Consider the following 19,745-nt stretch of genomic DNA (forward strand, 5'->3'; position numbering starts at 1 on the left):
CCAGTTTATATCCGGGGTAAAAAATAATCCACTGTTTGCATCATTTGGGGGGGACAACTTCGAGTTCTCAATAAAGCCTCCCAGTAAATTTGCGATAAAGCCTGCTGTGTGTAAAAGTCCCAGGGGATCAGCTGGCTGAATACCAGAATCGTAGTCACCGGGGGAGGGAGTAGAAAAGATTTAGCCCCTTCAAGGATATTCCAGGCCTCTTCCCAAAGTGTTCCGCTTTCCTTTAAAAGAAATCAGGTTTCTTCCTAGCCCTTTTGCTTATGGTGATATAACGTGGCATATCTCAACCAGTAAGCAGCACTGATTTGCTCTGAGTCCGCTGCAAAAGCAAAACAGGGGATTCCCAGCATTTAGAGGTCACTCACCCTATAATGCACAGGAAAGATGGCACCCCTTTACCAATACATAAAGAAATGAGTCAGTTGCTAAAGCTGAGAATTTAAGCTCCTGGCTTTGCAGCTGACTTGGTCCTTTAGACACAGGAAAGGAGACACGACTTTCCTGAGCATAACAGAGTGAGTCAGCTGCAAAGTGTGCCAGCATTTGGCACTCTCATCCCTGCCAATATGGCCCTATTTTCCCATCCAGGTGAATGGGAAAATAGGGACTTGTTGGCAGGTAGGCTGACTTGCTCCATATTGCAATGGGATGGAGGCTCCCCCTTCCCAATGCAAAAAGGAATGAGTCAGCTACAATGCTGGGGTTTTGATAAATTGTGGCTGGGGTTGATGGGAATTGTAGTTTATCAAGAGCTGGAGGGCCAGGTTTGCCCACTTCTGTCCTAGACCAAAGGAAAAGAGGGAGAGGGAGGGCAGAGAAGGAGAAACAGTCCACAGCTGATTCTCCATGCCTGATCCGAACGCAGTATGCAGGATCAGGATCGGGCTCAAGTGGGCGGAGCACTCAACCATGGCTTCACCACCTCAATATTCTGTCCAGGCTAACCAAAGAAAGTCACCATAGATGAAAAGTGGGTCTCCCAGGTGAAATAACTCCTGAACCATTTCAAAAATGTGACCCTGAGAGATATTTGGGTGGTGGTAACAGCAATGTTTGTCTTAGTTATTTAAGAGCCAGCAAATCAGACTGCCATGAAATTGCTTCGTCTTATGAAACTCTGAAGTTTGCCACCAGAAAAGAACAGCTCCGCCTCCTCGACCAACATTTTGCCCTGCACCATCTTGGACTCCGGAATAACTCCAGCAACAAGGACGGCAGTTTCCCTCACCACTTGTTACTGACCAGAGAAGTGGGAGGTAGAGCAAGGTCCCAAGATGACTGGGAGGACCAAGCTGCCATCTTGGAACTCCCAGACGCTGTGGTGTACATGAAGGACTGCAAGTTAGAGAACAGACTCCAGTTCCTTAACCACCAAGAGAAACTCCAGTATTTATTAACACAACAGCGACAGCAAGAAGTTAAGGCCAAGATGGAAGGCAGCCAAGAAAAGCGATCACCCTCCCCGTTGCTGAGGTCTGCAAAAGAGTGCAAAAAAGAAAGTCCCTGCCTGGATGAGCCCACTGATGAGACACTTGGGAAATTTCTCTGGATTCATAAGGAGGATCTGGAGGAAGCAGAGACGGCTGAGACTATGAGGGAGTATCTCACCGAAGCACCACTGGATTTATCAGATTATGGGAAAGGAAGAGAGGCCTTGAAGCTAGTCAGCGGGCAGCAGTCCTCAGCAGAGTGCAAGGCTGGGAGTGTGGATGAAGAACCGAATGAGGACCCATTCCACGCCCATGAGGCGAAATATCTCCATGGGAGCAAAGAGTCAGAGCAGCTCATGGCCAAAACCAAAGAGGGCATTGCAGCATCTTTGGTAAGAAAAATGTACTCCTCGGGAGCTCTTGTGTTAGGCTGTTTCATCACCATCTCCTTCCTCATGCACCTATACTGCTTTATCTCATTGATGTTTTTGTGCCAGGTGCTTTACAGTATATGTTGTGCTTGCCCCCCAACACACACAACAGCCCTGCAGAGCAGACCACTATTGAGTTAGGACAGGAGTTGTCAACTTTGTCGTTGGACTACGATACCCATAATCCCCAGCCATAATGCCCAAATGTTGTGGATGATGGAAGTTGTAGTCCAATAACATCTGGGGACTCAAGGCTGAAAACCCCTGGGTTAGGGCCACTTCACAGATTATATTTCACATAGCAGTCAAATGAAGCTCAGTGAATCAACACATATATCTGTATGGGCTCTCTCCACACTACAGGGGAAAGCAGTGTTTCCAGCCACAGAAGGAGAGTCCTGCTATGCTCATACAGTTGTCTGTGCATTGACTCCATGTAGACATTCAAGTGAAAGCACAAAGATCTCTCCTCTATGAATACTCACTCACCCTGGATATGTCACAAGAGGACAGATAATAGGCTGCATGCATTGCTCCTGTCATGCCATCCTAAGACTCTGCGCTTTCATTTTATTTATTTTTATAAGAAACTCAAGTTTCTAGCTCTTAAGATGTACAAAAAGCATAGGGAGCGAGAGAGGAGCTTGACTACAGAAGGGAGCCTGTAGTGCCTCTCCCTTGCCCCCAGCACTTCGCTCTCGGCCTCCACACATCTCTTGTGGTTGCAAGCATGAATTGTCTCCTTTGCTAAGCAGGGTCTGCCCTGGTTTGCACTTGAATGGGAGACGACATGTGAGCACTGTAAGATATTCCCCTTAGGGAATGGGAAAGACTATCATCTGCTTGCTTGCATGCAAAAGGTTCCAAGTTCTCTCCCTGGCATCTCCAGATAGGGCTGGGTGAGATTCCTGCCTGTCTGGAGAAGCCGCTGCCAGTCTGTGCAGACAATACTGAGCAAGATGGACCAATGGTCTGACTCAGTATATGGCCATTTCCTATGTTCCTATCTAGTGCTTCCCTAATATCTTGTGAGTGCCACAATCTTCTTTTTTAAAAAAGATAGATAGAACAAAGAAATAGGGATTCTTCCGTGTGAAAAATGAGCTGTGGAGCCCAAGCAAAGTATACAAATTAGGTAACAAATTATTCCACAGTCACAGAATTTGGATTTTGGAGGTAGCTGCATTTATGGATGTGCGTATTTGTACAGAATTCTTGCTTAAGAACATAAGAACAGCCCTGCTGGATCAGGCCCAAGGACTAACTTCCTGTCTGCTGTTGCCAACCTGTCCTAGTTTCTACACTGAGGCTGAGCACCATTTAGGGTTGTTTGGGGTGAGGAGGTGTTTTGTTGAGTGCCAACCTGCAACATTTCTGGCCAAAGATATCCAGAAATCTGTGTAAACTAAATTATTGACAGATAATTCATTATGACGTCCTACAGATCTCTTCAGGGCGAGACCAGCCTGTTTCCAGGTCATCCCCTTGTGATACAGTTGCCAGTTCAGAGACTAAAACACCTGCAGGAGCCGAGAAGCAAGTTACAGACCAGCCAGGTAAAATGAAAACGTCACTTGAGCTTTTGGAAGGGCAGTGATCGGGAATAATATTTAGCTTTGTGGGTAAGAGCACTGCTTTAGGAGCCTGATCCCCAGATAGGTAGATTAGGCTGAACACCACAAAGCCTAAAATGAGCATTTCAACAGCTTAGGTCAGGGACCGAGGCAGCAACTAAAGACTTGTGTGAATTAACACACATTGTAGTCTCTGATCCTCTTTCTCCCAGACTATGTTCCCACAATCACAGCAGTCCTGGCTAAAGAGTTAAGAGATCAGATCCTGGTTATCTATCCTGGTTAAAGGCAGTTTAGCCACAGTAGTTTGACCAGGATTGCCTAGGAAATATATACAATACAACAAATATTTATTTACTGCTTTCCAGCTAAAGTTTCCAAAGCGGTTTGTTTAGATAGATAGATAGATAGATAGATAGATAGATAGATAGATAGATAGATAGATAGATAGATATAAAATGGCTAAGTATGTTCTCACAACCAGATCCTCAAGACTCAGCAATTCTGGCTAACTCTTTAACTAGGATCACCAGGATTGTGAGAATGCAGCCCTAGTTTAGATTTATTTTGTCCACATTTGTAGGACTGTGAAACCTGATTCCTAGTGTGAGCAACAAAAAATGTACACAGGGGTTCAGTTATTCTTTCTGGACATGCTCAGTAGCACCCGCTTGGGAAAGTTGACGAGGCTGGGTTTTAGTGGCTGGCGGCACCCAGCGCCAGTTCTTGCACCCAAGGTGAGGCCACCCAAGGTGAGGCCCATGTGCTGCTTGCCACGCCCCTAACACTGCCATCAACATTGGACAGCAGGGCCAACAGCAGCTCCCTTGCACACACCCTGCCCTTTCCCATCCTGGCAAAAGTTTAAACTTCAGTTTGGGCAGTTAACCTGCTTTTTCACCACCCTTAAAACACATCCCAGCAGCAATGGGGAAGATCAGCAGGGTGGCAAGCAGGTGAGGCGATGCCCAGAGAGTGGAGGATGTCCACACTTGCCTCCCTTCACAGAGGCGCCGCCTGAGGTCATCAACTTACCATGCCTCCTTAAGGAGCCGCCCCTGGCCACAACAGTCCCTGTCAGCAACAGTATGTCCAGGTCTGGGGGTTAACTGGTTTTGAAGGGCTTGCATAGGGTGCTCAGGCAATCAGAAGACTGTGCAAGAATTATGAAGAAAAATGTAGGGTAGCCCTTAATAAGAACAATAAGAAAAGGCCCATCTAGTCCAGCATCTTGTTTCATACAGTCCAGGTCTGGGGGCCCACCAGATGCCACTGGAAGCCACAGGCAGGAGTTGAGGGCATGCCCTCCCTCCTGCTGTTACTCCCCTGCAACTGGTACTTAGAGGCATCCTGCCTTTGATGCTGGAGGTGGCCTATAGCCCTCCATCTAGTAGCCGATGGTAGACTTCTCCTCCATGAAGTTATCCAAGCCCCAGTTAATGAAACTGGCAAGCTTCATCCCTGTACCGCCACTAATTTTTGCCAAATCACCCCCCACATACACATCACTTAGCTTTCTAAAGGACCCATCACAAGGCCCCCTGAATCCTTTTGTAATTCAAGGTTATCAGAAGATTGACTGAGAGGCAGCTGTTTGTTATAGTCTGATGCCATAGATAACAACAGGGAGTTATAAGCCTCAATCTGAGACCAATCTGAGGAGAAAATCCTCTTGTGGTATTTATTTGAGTGAGTGAGTGAGTTGAGTGAGTGTTAAATTTATATACCACTTTTCATTAAAAACAATCCCAAGGTGGTTTACAAAAGTTGAAAAACATAATAAAAACAACAGCTAAAAGTATTAAGTTAAAAATATAACAACAAATCTGATTTAAAATATATAAAATACAAAAATAAAAACCGTACACAGATTTCCCAGTGTGTGCTACTTTTCTCTATGAGGACTAGAATCTTCTTCCAAGTGCTTCAGCAAAAGAACTGATATTCTCTCCATGTATTAGAAAGCCATCCATGTTCTTTCCTCCATAATTACAAAAGCCGCTTCATTATATCATCTCTACTGCCTGTGCTGGAAAGTGGAGTGGATCTGGATGGATGGATTTTTAAATTTTTATTTTTTAATATGTCAGGACATTTGGGGAACACCTAGTCTGGACCAGAGAATCGGGATTTTGCATTAGTGGGAAAGTTGTTAAAAGAAAGCGGGGGAAGATTACTTTGTGTTGATGTACATATAAAGAGATTTAATCAGGGCTAGAGGATTTTTCCACAGGTTGAATTCTGGGTGTGGGGAAAAATGCAAAGGTTTATTTGATTGTCATTTGAGTATTGACACAAAGCTCAGCGAGCAGCCATGTATTTCCTGGTACACCTTGGCCCATTTGGCAGTTTCTGGTTTCCAGAGGGCTCCACACAGAGAACCTGGAAGTCCAAGTTCTAGTAATGCAGGCCAGATCCAAGAGACCACCTTGGTCCCTGCACCTGCACTGGGATCACACTCCTTGGAGCATTATTGTTGGTGTGCTGATCTGTTGTAGGGCAGGACCTTGGCCCTAAACCCTGTTCACAGCCTCTGTTCCAGCCTGCAAGTTCCAGGAACTTTTGTGTGGAGGAACTGGTCTCAGACTTTGCCTCAGGCTGGGCAGGTCGCTTCCTGAGAAGTTCCAGGATCTGTGCCATCCCTTCACCAACTCTCCTCCCAACTTTGGACTCTCTGGAGCTTTGCCTCCACTTTCTATTTTCTTTGCTTTTTACAGCTTGCTCTCAGTGTGAACCATAGGTCTCAGCCGCTACCGTCACCGTCACTGCCAGAAAGCCAGCTAGAAATTAACTTGTTATTTATTTATTCATTCATTCATTCATTCATCACATTTATATACTGCTCAAACTTTTATCTCTGGGCGGTTAACATAAAAAAATTAAAACACATATAAAAGTTAAAACACTTCAACAATTTAAAATCAATCACAAAATTAAAACCAAATAATTTTAAAAGGCTGAGAAAGCTTGGTTAAAAAGATTGGTTTTTAGATTTTTTTATTTTATTTTATTTTTTTTTTGAAAAATTGCTAGAGATAGGGAGGATCGTATCTTAGTGGAGAATCCTGGGGCAGCAACCAAGAAGGCCCGTGTCTGTGCAGCCATCAGACGATCTGGCGGTAACTGGAGATGGACCTCCTCAGATTACCTTAATGGGCGGTGGGGCTCATAGTGAAGAAGACGTTCTCTTAAATACCCAGGGCCTAAGTCATTTAGGGCTTTATAAGTTATAACTAGCAGTTTGTATTTTGCCCGGAAACCTATTGGCAGCCAGTGTAACTCCATCAGCAAAGGAGTAATATGGTCTCTCCGAGATGACCCAGAGACCAACCTGGCTGCCGCATTCTGAACCAACTGAAGCTTCCGGACTACGTACAAAGGCAGCCCCACATAGAGTGCATTACAAAAGTCAAGTCTGGAGGTCACCAACTGATGTACCACTGTTTTGAGGTCATTGATCTTGAGAAACGGACGCAGCTGGCGTATCAGCCGAAACTGATAGCAAGCACCCCTGGCCACCTCCTCAACCTGAGAAACCAGGGAGAGGTGTGAATCCAGAAGTACTCCCAGACTGCGGACCTGTTCCTTTTGGGGAAGTGTGACCCCATCTAGAACAGGTAGATCAAAATCATCTCGGGAGTTCTGACCCCGCACAATAAGTACCTCCGTCTTATCTGGATTCAGCTTCAGTTTATTCTCCCTCATCCAGCCCATTACCGCTTCCAGGCTGGCATTTAGGGAGATTATGCCAGCTCCTGAAGGAGTTGACATGGAGAAGTAGATCAGGGTGTCATCAGCGTACTGGTAACACCCAGCTCCAAATCCCCTGATGATCTCTCCCAGCGGTTTCATGTAAATGTTAAAGAGCATTGGAGAGAGTATGGAGCCTTGAGGGACACCATACTTAAGCTTAGATTTTGAAGAACAAGAATCTCCAATCGACACCATCTGAAATCTGTCCGAGAGGTAGGAGTGGAACCACTGTAAAACAGTGCCTCCCACCCCCCAACAGCCTCAGACATTCCAGAAGGATACTATGGTCGATAGTTTCAAAAGCCGCCGAGAGATCCAAAAGGACCAACAGAGTCACACTTCCTCTGTCAATTGCCAATTGGAGATCATCCATCAGGCTGCCCAAGGCAGTCTCCACCCCATAGCCTGCCCGAAAGCCAGTTTGAAATGGGTCTAGATAATCAGTTTCCTCCAAGACCGCCTGGAGCTGAAAGGCCACCATCCTCTCAATTACCTTGCCCAACCACGGGAGGTTGGAGACAGGCCTATAATTGCTCAACTCTGAGGGATCTAATGCAGGCTTCTTTAGAAGAGGTCTAATAATTGCCTCCTTGAGACAAGGAGGCATCCTGCCCTCCCTCAGAAAGGCATTTATGATTTCCACCAGGCCGCCTACAATAGCCTCCCTGCTAGATTGAACAAGCCATGTTGGACAAGGGTCAAGAGAACAAGTGTTAGGCCTCATCGCTCTAAGCAGCTTGTCCACATCCTCAGGAGTCACAAACTGATATTGATCTAGTCGAATCGTATAAAAGGAGTTGTTGGACACCTCCAGTTCAGACATCAAATTAATTGCACCTTTCTCTCTTGCCTGCACTTAACACACGGTCCTCTTCCATCATACTTGGGCCATGCTCACTTAAGGGTGGGCTGACTCTTCCCCCCAAAAGTCTAACCTGATCTCCCAGGTTCAGGATCTAATAACTTCACACACAGAGAGACCACATACTGTATCTGGCAGATTCGGGGCCATGAGAGGTCTTTATAAGAGAAGAAAATGAGGAGTTGCTTCCCAGAATACTTCTTGTGGATTTAATTATTGTGAGGCCTAGTTCAAGTTCATCATCAACTTGCCAGTTCTGATTGAGCAAATTGACCCTCGCTGCATATTGATGGGAAAGGTCACTTTCTTGCTGTGAGATCAAAATGGTCATGCAGATTCATATTTTTAGAGGTCTTCTGCTCAATGCCACCATATGTCTGGAACATGCTGTAAAATAGGGACTTGCTAACATCATCGGCATTTCATTTGCCAGTGCATTTACTGTAGGTTTAACATAAGGACATAAGAACAGCCCTGCTGGATCAGGCCCAAGAAGGCCCATCTAGTCCAGCATCCTGTTTCACACAGTGGCTCACCAGATGTCGCTGGAAGCCCACAGGCAGGAGTTGACGGCATGCCCTTGCTCCTGCTGTTACTCTCCTGCAACTGGCACTCAGAAGCATCCTGCCTCTGAGGCTGGAGGTGGCCTATAGATCTCCGACTAGTAGCTGTTGATAGACCTCTCCTCCAAGACGTTATCCAAACCCTTCAAAAAAACAATCCAGATTGTTGGCTGTCACCATGTCTTGTGGCAGGGAATTCCACAAGTTGACTAAGTGTTATGTGAAGAAATACTTCCTTTTGTTGGTCCTAAATTTGCTGGCAACCAATTTCACAGGATGACCCCTGGTTCTAGTGTTATGTAAGAGGGAGAAGAATCTCTCTCTATCCACTTTCTCCACATCATGCGTGATTTAATAGACCCCTATCATGTCTCCCCTCAGTCATCTCTTTTCTAAACTAAATAGCCCCAGATGTTGTAGCCTTGCCTCATAAGAAAGGTGTTCTAGGCCCTTGATCATCTTGGATGCCCTCTTCTGCACCTTTTCCAGTTCTACAATGTCCTTTTTTAGATGTGGTGACCAGAATTGTACGCAGTACTCCAGGTGTGGCTGCACCATAGTTTTGTATAAGGGCATTATGATATTAGCAGTTTTATTTTCAATCCCCTTCCTAATGATCCCTAGCATGGAATTGGCCTTTTTCACAGCTGCCGCCCATTGAGTCAACACTTTCAATGAGCTGTCTACCATGACCCCAAGATCCCTCTCCTGGTCAATCATTGATAGCTTTGGTGTACTCAATGAGCTCTTTCAGGTGACGTTAAGAAGCACTGTTCCAAGCATGATTTTATTTGTCTCCCTTACACTTCAGCAGGCTTGTGCTATCTTTTCCAGTGGAAATGTACACTCTGTCCATATGCACAGTAGGTTGTTGAGCAATTTTAGCAGCTCCACCTGCTGGCCAGCTCTTACTTGCCATGAGGAACTGATTACTACTTTTCTGGTGAATAGTGGTTCTTCACAGAATGTCCCTGGCCAGCAGGTGGCACTGCTAAAATTGCATAATGCTCTGCAAATGGACAGAGCTGAATTCACACTTGAAAAACAATGCAAGGCTCCTGGAGTGTGTGGAAGCTGAGTAAAATTGCACTTGGAAGAGTGCAGGAGCAGTGCTTCTTCTTCATGTCCCCTGGAAGAGCCTACAGTCAACTGCCTGCTTTGTTTCCATGATCAATTATTGTGCTTCTGACAAGTGACATATGTTTCATCCATAGATGTTTTTCCTGTTTTTGTATCCTTTAGATGATGGCGATTCAGAATCAGTTAAAGAAGAATCCAATGAACCCGACAGTACGTCTGATAGCGAGGTTTGTTCAGTCTTCACCCTTCAGTCTGTACATGCACCCCTCCCTAGTCTGCATCTCCCACCCAACTGCAACATGTGGTCAGTGTGGGTCTCTGCTAGGGAGCCACTGGACAGCCCTTCTCATGCTCAGCACTAGGATACATAGTCAATAGGTCATCCAGTGAATCCGTTTGGCAGTAGGTTCAGGAAAGACGAAAGGATGCAATTTTTAACACAACTCATAAATTCTTGTGGAATTCATTGCCACAAAATGTAGCGATGGCCACTAGCTTAGATAACTTTAAGAAAGGTTAGGACAGATTCCTGGAGAATAGGCTTATCAACAGCTACTAGCTCAAGAGAGATCCTCCATATTTAAAGGCAGTATATCTCTGGTTGTCAGATTCTACCTGAAGGGAGGGCTACCTCCAACATCCCTTGAATGTGAACTTCCCAAGAATATCTGGTTGGCTACTTTGGAGGGCTGTCTACTGAGCAGATAGGTGGCGGACCAGAACTCTCATAAAAAGTAGGGCTGTGTGAAGCATCCCCACTTTGCTTCAGGGAGCACCTTAGAGCTTCAGACAGGTGCCCTTTGACCTTCGGAAGCAAAGCTTTGGTGCTTCAACCCCACTCCACAATTACTTACAGGGTCCATGCAGGGAGCAGGAGACAGGCCACTTTCTTCTACCTTTGCTCTCAATGGAACAGGCAGCCATCTTCCTACTGCTTGACTTTTAAATTGACTTTTTCCTTCCTTCCCCTGAAGCCCAGTAGGGAGATGGCTGCCTGCGACCTTGCAGGCAGGAGTGAAGGTAGAGGAAAGCAACTTGTCTCCTACCCCTGGGAAATGTAGTCTTTTCTGAGGCAGCAACAATAGTGTATATTTACTATTACCGTATTTTACGGACTATAAGACGCTACAGACTATAAGACGCACCTTAATTTTAATCCAGTTTTTCAGAGTTTTAACATATTAAACTGTTAAAACATATAAGACGCTCCTGAATTTTGGCGGATATTTTTCAAGGAAAAAAGTGAGTCTTATAGTCCATAAAATACGGTATGTATGTAAATAGCACATGCAAGAAATGCCCTCTACCGCTGTTCTGATCCAGATTGTCTCCACCAGTCAGTCAGTCTTTATTATGGTCTTTGGCCAATAACACAACATCTGAAACAATATAACATTTTAAACATAGCCATAGTAATAACATAACTGTACATTGGATCTAACCATTAGCGAGCAGAGTGAGATGAACCTGTATTGCAGAACAGAATTTTGCAACTGTGTGTGTGATAGATGAATTCACATCTATAAGTAAATATTTGATGTAGAATTTGTGCAGTCAACCTGGCAAATTATGTAAAAGAGGGTCAATTAACCTTCGCCTAAGGTCTAGATAAAAGATTGTCTCCACCACCACTGCGCTGTGTGCTATTTGCCATGCTCCCCCCCCACCCCGTTAAAAGACGAGCAGCAAGTATAAGTATTTCCCAATCCACTTTTAAAAGTGTTAAACTTTATAGAACAGATCCAATTAAGACAATGATAAAAGTGATACAAAGTTGAAAAAGTACATTTTTCCAAATGTATGCAAATAGCATGTGCAGTGGGGAGATGTGAACGGCATTATGACCATGGCAGATGGGTAGGTTTAATGCCCCCTAGCCCCCTGCCACATTCTCAATGCCAGTTGATCCCCCCCCACCGCCCACATGCTATTGATGTAAGAAAAAGCAAGCATGCCAGAGCCAGCAACAAGATTATTCAAGTCTCTTCTACTTCAGCTACCCTGAATGAGTACCTTCAATCACTAGAAGCTAATCTTCTGGCACATGACATGTGTCCCGATTCATCAGTGCTTCATGCCCTTGCTAAATACAGGAGAAGAAAGTTGGAAGGAAAGGGAAATTAAATTCCCATTGCTAAGGAAAGATCTCCATTTCCAGACCCAACACACTAAGGTCGTTCCCATGACCAGCCCTACAGGGGTAGGGCAGGGCTACCCCAGGTCGTGTGAAGTGCTGGGATGGGTCCCGGTCGCACCCCTCCTCCCCTGGGTAGCCCTGCTTTTGGACCCAGGCTAAAAGTGAGGTAGGAGGGTGTGTGCCTCCTACTAGGGATGTGCATGAATCTGCCACCCCATTTGCTCTTCGGCCACAAGTGGCTGGAGGTAGTTGGCATGCATGCGCCCATTGGGCGCTTGCACACATACGTCGCACTCACTCACATCGGGCGGGTGCACAGGGACTCGTGACACGCACCAGCCACTTCCAGCCGAAGAGCAAACAGGACTGCAGGGAAATACACTGCCGCCCCGTAGAACCTGTAAAATACCGAGCACCAGTGGGGGAAAAGTGAAGGGAGGGGTAAGTGCACCCTCTCCTGCCCTTAAAGTGAGACAGCCCCTGCAATCGAGCCACCCGTGCCTGGTTCTGTGCACATCCTTACAACCTACCACACTGCCTGGCCATGTTGATGTTCATGCTGCCCAACAGCTACTCCTGGGCTGCCGGCAGTCATCTTGGCCATAGAGGCTGGGGAAAGGAATGGCCCAGCAGAAGGGAGATTTCCCAATGCACCACACTGCTTGTGTAGTGCATTGTGGGAAACCTGGCAGCCTGGCTTCATTCCCCTGCCTTCAACCCGTCACACCACTCACCACTATGCCACTCATGTTGGTGCGTGAGTGTCAGAGCCCTGTTCAGGCTCTGGTCATGCGGGGGGAGGCAGGTAGGCTCATGCCTTCCCCCAAGCCTTCCCCACTTTGGTCATGTGAACACCTTACTGTCTACTGACTGTATCTATAAAAGGCTTCAGCTTTAAACCCTAGTTAGACAATAGATGACTTGTGGGCAGGGCTGGAAGAGCATCCACTTAGTTTTTAGAGTGAATACAGATAGATGACAACTGTTTGAGCTAGGACCCTGGCAGCATCAGCTCTCAGCTGCAGTGTCTCATAGTGACCATGGGTGGGCGTGTGTTGTTAGGGTCATGGATAAAAGTGCTGGACTCCTCCCCTATTTGTTCTTCCAATGTTAGTCTCCATTCTGTCTCTCCAGAGATGTCTGTTGGTTTTGGTCTCTCTCTTCAGCCATGAGCTACAGCTGAAATTAAGCTGCAGGCTTTTTCACATGTGTTTGTAACCTTTTCTTTGAATAAATCCTTGTAGTTCTTCAATACTGTCTCAGGACCTCTTGCTTTGCTGCTTTCTCACCAAACTGGTTTTGCTTTACTATTTGGGGATGGAACTGTCATTCTTCCCCTACAACAACATTTCCAACCAGGCCCAATTTGGCCAATCTTAAATGTAAAATCTGAGCACTATCTTCATTGGAGGGGGAGAGGCAGATGCCAGATATGACAATGATCTTCCAAGCATCAGGATCCTGCCTGAACCATTTCCTCCCTCCCTAATTGGTGTAGGTGACTGATGCGTGCAGTGATGGAAGTCTCCAGGGAACTTCTATGGAAAAAGAACATTACGGCATAAAGGCGGGCAGTCCTAGATTGCCAAAGAAGCGGAAGAGAGGACAGGATTCATGGACCAAAGGTATGTGTGGCAGCTTGAGAATTCCACACGGCAAAATATTTAGATAAATTCATAGAGGACTGGTCTATCAATGGCTCATAGTCTGAGGGCTACAGGCCACCTCGAGCCTCAGAGATGAGATACGAATACGACAAATATTTATATACTGCTTTTCAACAAAAACTCCCAAAGCGGTTTACATAGATATAAATAAAATGGCTCTCTGTCCCCAAAGGACTCACAATCTAAAAAAGAAACACAAGACAGACACCAGCAACAGCCACTAGGGGAGTGCTGTGCCAGGGGTGAATTGGGCCAGTCGTTCTCCCCCTGCTCAATAAAGAGAATCGCCACTTTAAAAAGGTGCCTCTTTGCTCAGTTAGCAGGGGACAGATGCTTCTGAATACCAGTTGCAGAGCAGTAGGAGAGAGGGTATGCACCTACCTCTTGCCTGTGGGCTTCCCAGGGGCATCTGGTGGGCCACTGTGTGAAACAGGATGCTGGACTAGATGGGCCTTCTTGGGCCTGATCCAACAAGGCTGTTCTTAGGTTCTTAATATGCCAGGTTTTGCACTCAGAAAATCTAAACTCTTGTGATTGAAAACAATGATGTAATGTTCCACCTTTAATTCATCTGGATTCCCACCGTTGCCAAGTTCTCATAAACCAAATTTGAACCAAGAGAAATAACACACAGGATTTCCGCTCAAGTATTTATTTAGTGGGTCTATAACATGTACTACCCTTGAAATTTACTGTGCAAGAATATTCCCTTATCTCACTCAACTTCACAATAGACCCATGATATCAAAAATGGGGAGGAACCCAACTGGACTTTTGGCAGAAGCCTACCGGTACATGAGTCCGGCTGTGCCACTATCAAGCAGCTCTTACAGTTGGGAGATTCTTCCTAATGTCTCACCTAAACCTGCTTCCTTGTAATTCCAATTTCATCTCAGCAAGCTTTATCACATTAGATCCTCCTTACTTGGCTTAACTATTCAGCAAAAGTATGTATGTATGTTTGTTTGTTTGTTTAGCACATTTCTATACCGCCCCATCTAAAATCTCTAGGTGGTTTACAATTTAAAACACAACAATAATAAAAGCATTAACATAATTAAACCAATGTAAAATATAGATAAAGCTCTAAAACTTAAAACTTTAAAACTACTGATTAAACAGGTATTATTGTGTGGAAATGTTGTTGTAATATATCCAGCCAGTAGGTGGCACTAGCATTTGCTAGTAGTGATCCTAATTGGAGGCAGAGTCCCTTCCTACTTCCTGCCTGTACTGCTTGTTGAATTTGTCTCTTCCTGTAACACAATAAAGTAGTCTTAGCCTATAATGGCTGCCTTCCTCTGAACTCTCATAATAGTTCAGATATTTCTTTAAAACATCCAGAGAAGGGGAGGCTCTAATTTTGTTACCATTTAACATATTCCAAAGTCCCAGGGCAACCCTGGAAAAGGCCCTGTTTTGGGTTGCCACCAAGTAGAGTTGCCATGCCCCCTGGAATTCTGGGTTTCAGCTGGATTTTAAGCATCTCACCTGGATTGCTTAGCCCACACAGATTCACCCAGATTTCAGCTTTCATTTTTTTTTTTTAAAAAAAAAGCGCTACACTCTAGCCGTTGTAGAAATGGAGTTATGGAGCAAAGCATGCAGTCACTATTCTGCTCAACAGCTGGACTTGGATTAAGAGAGGTAGCTGGGAGAGGGTCACAAGTACAGTAATCCCCTGAGGAATGTTGCCTTTATTTTTTATCAGCAGGGGATCTCTATCGGGCAGTTGAGAGGATAGTTTGCTTTTGATGTAAATCAGTGCCTGTCTACCAGGCTGTGTATTGTCATGTTTAAGGACTTTCTTGGCTTTACGTTCAATGCATGCCTACTTAAAAGTAAGCACCATTGGTTTCAATCAGATCTTCTCTCATATAAGTGTGTACAGAATTGCAGTCTTAATTTAAAAGCTGTGCTTTTTTTTTTTGCTTCCCCCCCTTCTCCCTCCCCCCCCTTTTTTTTTTTTTGTTCTATTGCTACTGTTAATATGTCAAGAAAAATGGTCAGGCAAAGATATATTCCCCAACTATTGTTGGTACATATCCAGAGCAAATACAAGTCAACTGGAAAGTGCAGCTGCTAATTTGCATATGCAAAATTACTTTCAAGCCAATTTACATAATATGCAAATTAGGCACCTGGATTTGGCAACCCAGGATATGGCAACCCTACCACCAACCAAACCAGTGGCAACCACAACCAGTTCTCCCCAGATGATCTTAATAGGGGGTGGGGTTCATGAAGAAGAAGGCGTCCTCTTAGATACCTTGGACTCAAGCCATTCAGAGCTTTATAGGTAATAACCAGATCTTGTTGTCAAAGATCTTCTGCTTGGTTCCTCTGGGGTTTTTTTTTACCCCGTTCCTGCTTGCTAAACTGATGAATTGATGTTATTACTTTATTTGAAAGAGAAAAATAGATGGGGTGGAATTAGGCCCTCTTTCTCTGCACAATCCAGACACACTCACTTCTGCTAACTGCGTCAATGTTTGTCCAAAGAGATACAGGCGAACTGCGATAAGACACACAGCACAGCAGGGACTTGTGGGTCTCTCTGAGCCAGCCGGGACTTCTGCAAATGGTTAGCCAAGCTGACCTGGGTTCCTGGGGTGGGGACAGGGCGGGGACAGGCCTTCTCAACCCTGAACATGAATAGGTGTAGTAGGTACACAATGTCATGTTTGCTTAGCCTTCCCTAAGAAATGTTGATTGACAAAGACGTGGCCAAAGACTCCCTGCCAGAGCTACTGACACGTAGGGAGAGCTTTTCTCATAGACCGTGTTTATTTTTAAGCCATGCCCCGGAGAGGTGTCAACTTGCTAACAATGCAATGCGTTGTACTGGTATTTCCTACAGGTGACGAAGCAGGAAACTGATAAGGGCCAGGCTTTCATACAACCTGCCTCTTAAAAGTTTAAACGTTTCTCCAACTCAGGTCGAAAGCACGATCCCCGGCTCTGTTTGTGCAGTCAAAAGAGAGAGGGAGAGAAAGAGACCCGGGGCGGGGGGGGGGGGAGAGAGAGAGCAGTGTTGACCCACCGTAAAAGGGAGAGAGACGGCTGTCGGCCAGGCTTTAAAGGAGGGCTTGTTTAACAAGCTTCTGTTCCCATCACTTTGCCTTCTTGACACATCTGATGAACTTGGACAGAAAATGTTGACAGAACAAGAAAAAGAAGCTTTTGAAAGCCTTGGGCCCTTCCCTTCAAGAGCAGGGCTTGAAAGGTGTTCAGCTGACAGCACCAAGCCAAAAACCATGGCAGGGTTTGGTAGACGTCAATCCTTCCAGTTGTCTGTTGGGCCCTGCGTTCAGATGTCTGTACACTCATTCATGCTTTTGTGTGGGTGACTGTACCTGGCTTTAATTTCAAAGTGGGCCTGATTCTGGCCCACGGAAATGCAGGATGCAGAGGAGAGGTGTACGGCTGTGTCCAACAATAACATGTGAATAACAGGTACCGGCTGCATGCAGATCTTGGTCCAGAGGCAAGATCCCTCTCAACAGCAGTTGCAGGGGAGCGACAGCAGCAAAGGGGTAGGGATGTGCACGGAACCACTTCCGGCCTATGAGGGCACCGGGGCGGCAGGGGGGTACACTGCCGCCCAAAGGTTTTTAGAAAAATACAGCGCTGGTGGGGGGGAAATGGCGGGAAGGGTAAGTGCACCCTCCCTCCACCCTTAAAGTGCCAACCCTGGGGCCTTTGAACATCAAACCGGCCCCAGCATTCAAACCGGTTCCGGGGCCTCTAAAATGGCCTCCGAACCGGTTAGTGCACATCCCTACAAAGGGGTGCGCCTTCATCTCCTGCTTACGGGCTTCCCAGAGGCATCCGGTGGGCCACTGTGGGAAACTGGGGGCTATTGGCAGCTCATGCACCAGGCAGAGTTAGGCTGTGAAACTATTCCCACGATCAGTAGAAAGAGCCTGCTTTCTGCTGATCGTGGGAACTGCCAGGCTCTCAGGTGAACCCGGTGATTCCAAGGCGGCTAGCCCGCCGAATTCCCCCTCGCCTTAAATGAGGTTAACGGAGCGAGCGTGATGGAGCTGGGAGTTGTGTGGGCGGCTGATCCAGCCCGCAGCTGGATCCAGCCCGCAGCTGCGGGGCGGGCAGCTGATCTTTCCCCACAGACCCACGAGAAGCTCTTCTCACTGATCGTGAGAAGAGCTTCTGTGTCTTTCTTCCCATGGATGGTGCTTGTTGGCCACCAAGGACAGGGAGGAGAGCTGGTCTGGGGGTAGCAAGCATGAATTGTCCCCTTTACTAAGCAGGGTCCACCTTGGTTTGCATTTGAATGGGAGACTACCAGTGTTCCCTCTGATTCCCAGATGTTGTTCACTACAACTCCAAGCATTCCCAGCTGCAATGGCTTTGGCTGGGCATTATGAGTGTTGTAGTCAACAACATTTGGGAATTCCTGTTAGCGGGAACACTGGAGACTACATGTGTGAGCACTGCAAGCTATTCCCCTTAGGGGATGGGGCTGCTCTGGGAGGAGCGCCTGCCAGCTTGCATGCAGAAGATTCCAAATTCCCTCCCTGGCAACTCCAAAATAGGGCTGAGAGAGACTCCTGCCTGCAACCTTGGAGAAGCCACTGCCAGTCTGGGTAGACAACACTGAGCTAGATGGATCAATGGTCTGACTCAGTATAAGGCAGCCTCCTATGTGTCTCTGGACCCTTCCTCAAGCTCCTCTCCTCTTTTCATTGGCCTCCTGGCTGGTGCTTTGGACCACATACGGTGGTGTGTGCTCCCACATGGGTTGCTACAGGGTTTTGTTCTAAGTGCGTCCTATTCTATCAGCCCAGCTGCTTTCTGCTTCAACATCAGGCTTTTGCCCAGGGGGGAGGGGGGGCTCCTGCCTTTCCAGGGGGCTCCTGCCTTTGATGACACCTTTCCATGAACCCCATAGCTTTCTACTTCACTAGTTTTCAGCTGCTAGGTTGTGACCCACAACTGGATCACGCCCCAGACAACAGTGAGGCACACCAGGGATACTGTGGCCATTTTGTCAGCAGTTTATTTTTAAAGGAGAAGCGAGGAATTGACTGATAGAGGTGGCCAAATGGGTCCCATATTGCAGTTGTAGGGATGAAGATAGATTTCTGGTCTGAAAATATACGAACACAGGAAGCTGTCTTATTCTGAGTCAGGCCACTGGTCCGTCGAGCTCAGGACTGTCTACTACACAGACTGGCAGCATCTCTCCAAGGTTTCAGGCAGGAGTCTTTCCCAGCCCTACCTGGAGAGGCTGCCAGCGCAGCTAGTGAACCTGGGACCTTCTGCCTTCAAAGCAGATGCTCCGCCACTGAGCTTCACCCCCAGGAAGCCAATTGCTCGATATTGTTGTCCAAGGGTCACATGAATAAACCACATGTGTCGTGTCCAGTCACTTGTGACAAACACAGGGTGTGTGAGGTGCTGAGGCCTGGGATATCCCTATCATCACCACCACCACCACCATCTGTACACACAGACAGAATCATCCCGCAATGCACGGCCGTCCAGCTCACACCCCTGTTTGTTTTCCTCTTCACAGCCTATAAAAAGTCCATGAGAGGCGGAAGGAATGGCAAACCCAGTGAGACTCCAGCCGACGCAGAAGGAGCGGCAAACCAAATGGAAAACCCCAGCCCTGCTTTCAGTCAAAATGCCACCTCCGAGGAGAAATGATTTGAATGTACTTTCTGGCTAGGACAGTTGCTGCAGCTAGAGCGGTTGTCAGCCATTGCTGGCTTGCTAAGAGGTCCTTCTGCAGCCCCAAATGGCTCTAATGATCCCCATTGACATTAACAAGGATGGACACCCTTCTGGAGCCCATTGCTTGTGTCACCAGCTACCAGGAACTGTTGGTTCAAATCCTGGCTTACAAGTGAATTCATGAGGACTAGTAACTCACTGACAGTCAAGGCACTCTGGACAGCGTTTATAAATTATCTCAAAAGATTTGCACAGGGGCGTAGCTATAATTGAGCGGATGGGTTCAAACAACCCGGGCCCCCAAGCTCCAGAGCCCCTCCCCCCAACTCCACCCCTCCCTATTTTCTTCATTATCTCCCTCATTCTGAGGGGCCACTGGGGAGAGGGGTGAACACGGGCCCTCTCTCCCCTAGCTACACCCCTGGATTTGTAGTTAGACTTGAATGGCCCACTGCTCTCTTCCAGTCTACCAATTTATTATTCTTATTCTATAGGTCCTGCCCATTCTGGCATTTTAATCTTGGTATGACATAACATTT

The 19,745-nt window shown here is 46.5% G+C and overlaps 1 protein-coding gene across 1 annotated transcript in view; it reads left to right on the plus strand.

Annotated features, from left to right (window-relative positions):
- The window catches only part of RBBP8NL (RBBP8 N-terminal like), an 86,003-nt gene extending 66,558 nt beyond the window's left edge, over window positions 1-19,445 (plus strand). The window contains exons 10-14 of the mRNA XM_053249239.1: window positions 1,072-1,831; window positions 3,315-3,426; window positions 9,865-9,929; window positions 13,338-13,464; window positions 19,046-19,445. Coding sequence (XP_053105214.1) covers window positions 1,072-1,831; window positions 3,315-3,426; window positions 9,865-9,929; window positions 13,338-13,464; window positions 19,046-19,179 — 1,198 coding nt within the window. The 3' untranslated portion in view covers window positions 19,180-19,445. The remainder of the gene's footprint in view (window positions 1-1,071; window positions 1,832-3,314; window positions 3,427-9,864; window positions 9,930-13,337; window positions 13,465-19,045) is intronic.
- Window positions 19,446-19,745: the final 300 nt, after the last annotated feature.

Source organism: Hemicordylus capensis, chromosome 4 (genome assembly GCF_027244095.1).
Source record: "Hemicordylus capensis ecotype Gifberg chromosome 4, rHemCap1.1.pri, whole genome shotgun sequence".
Taxonomy (NCBI): domain Eukaryota; kingdom Metazoa; phylum Chordata; class Lepidosauria; order Squamata; family Cordylidae; genus Hemicordylus; species Hemicordylus capensis.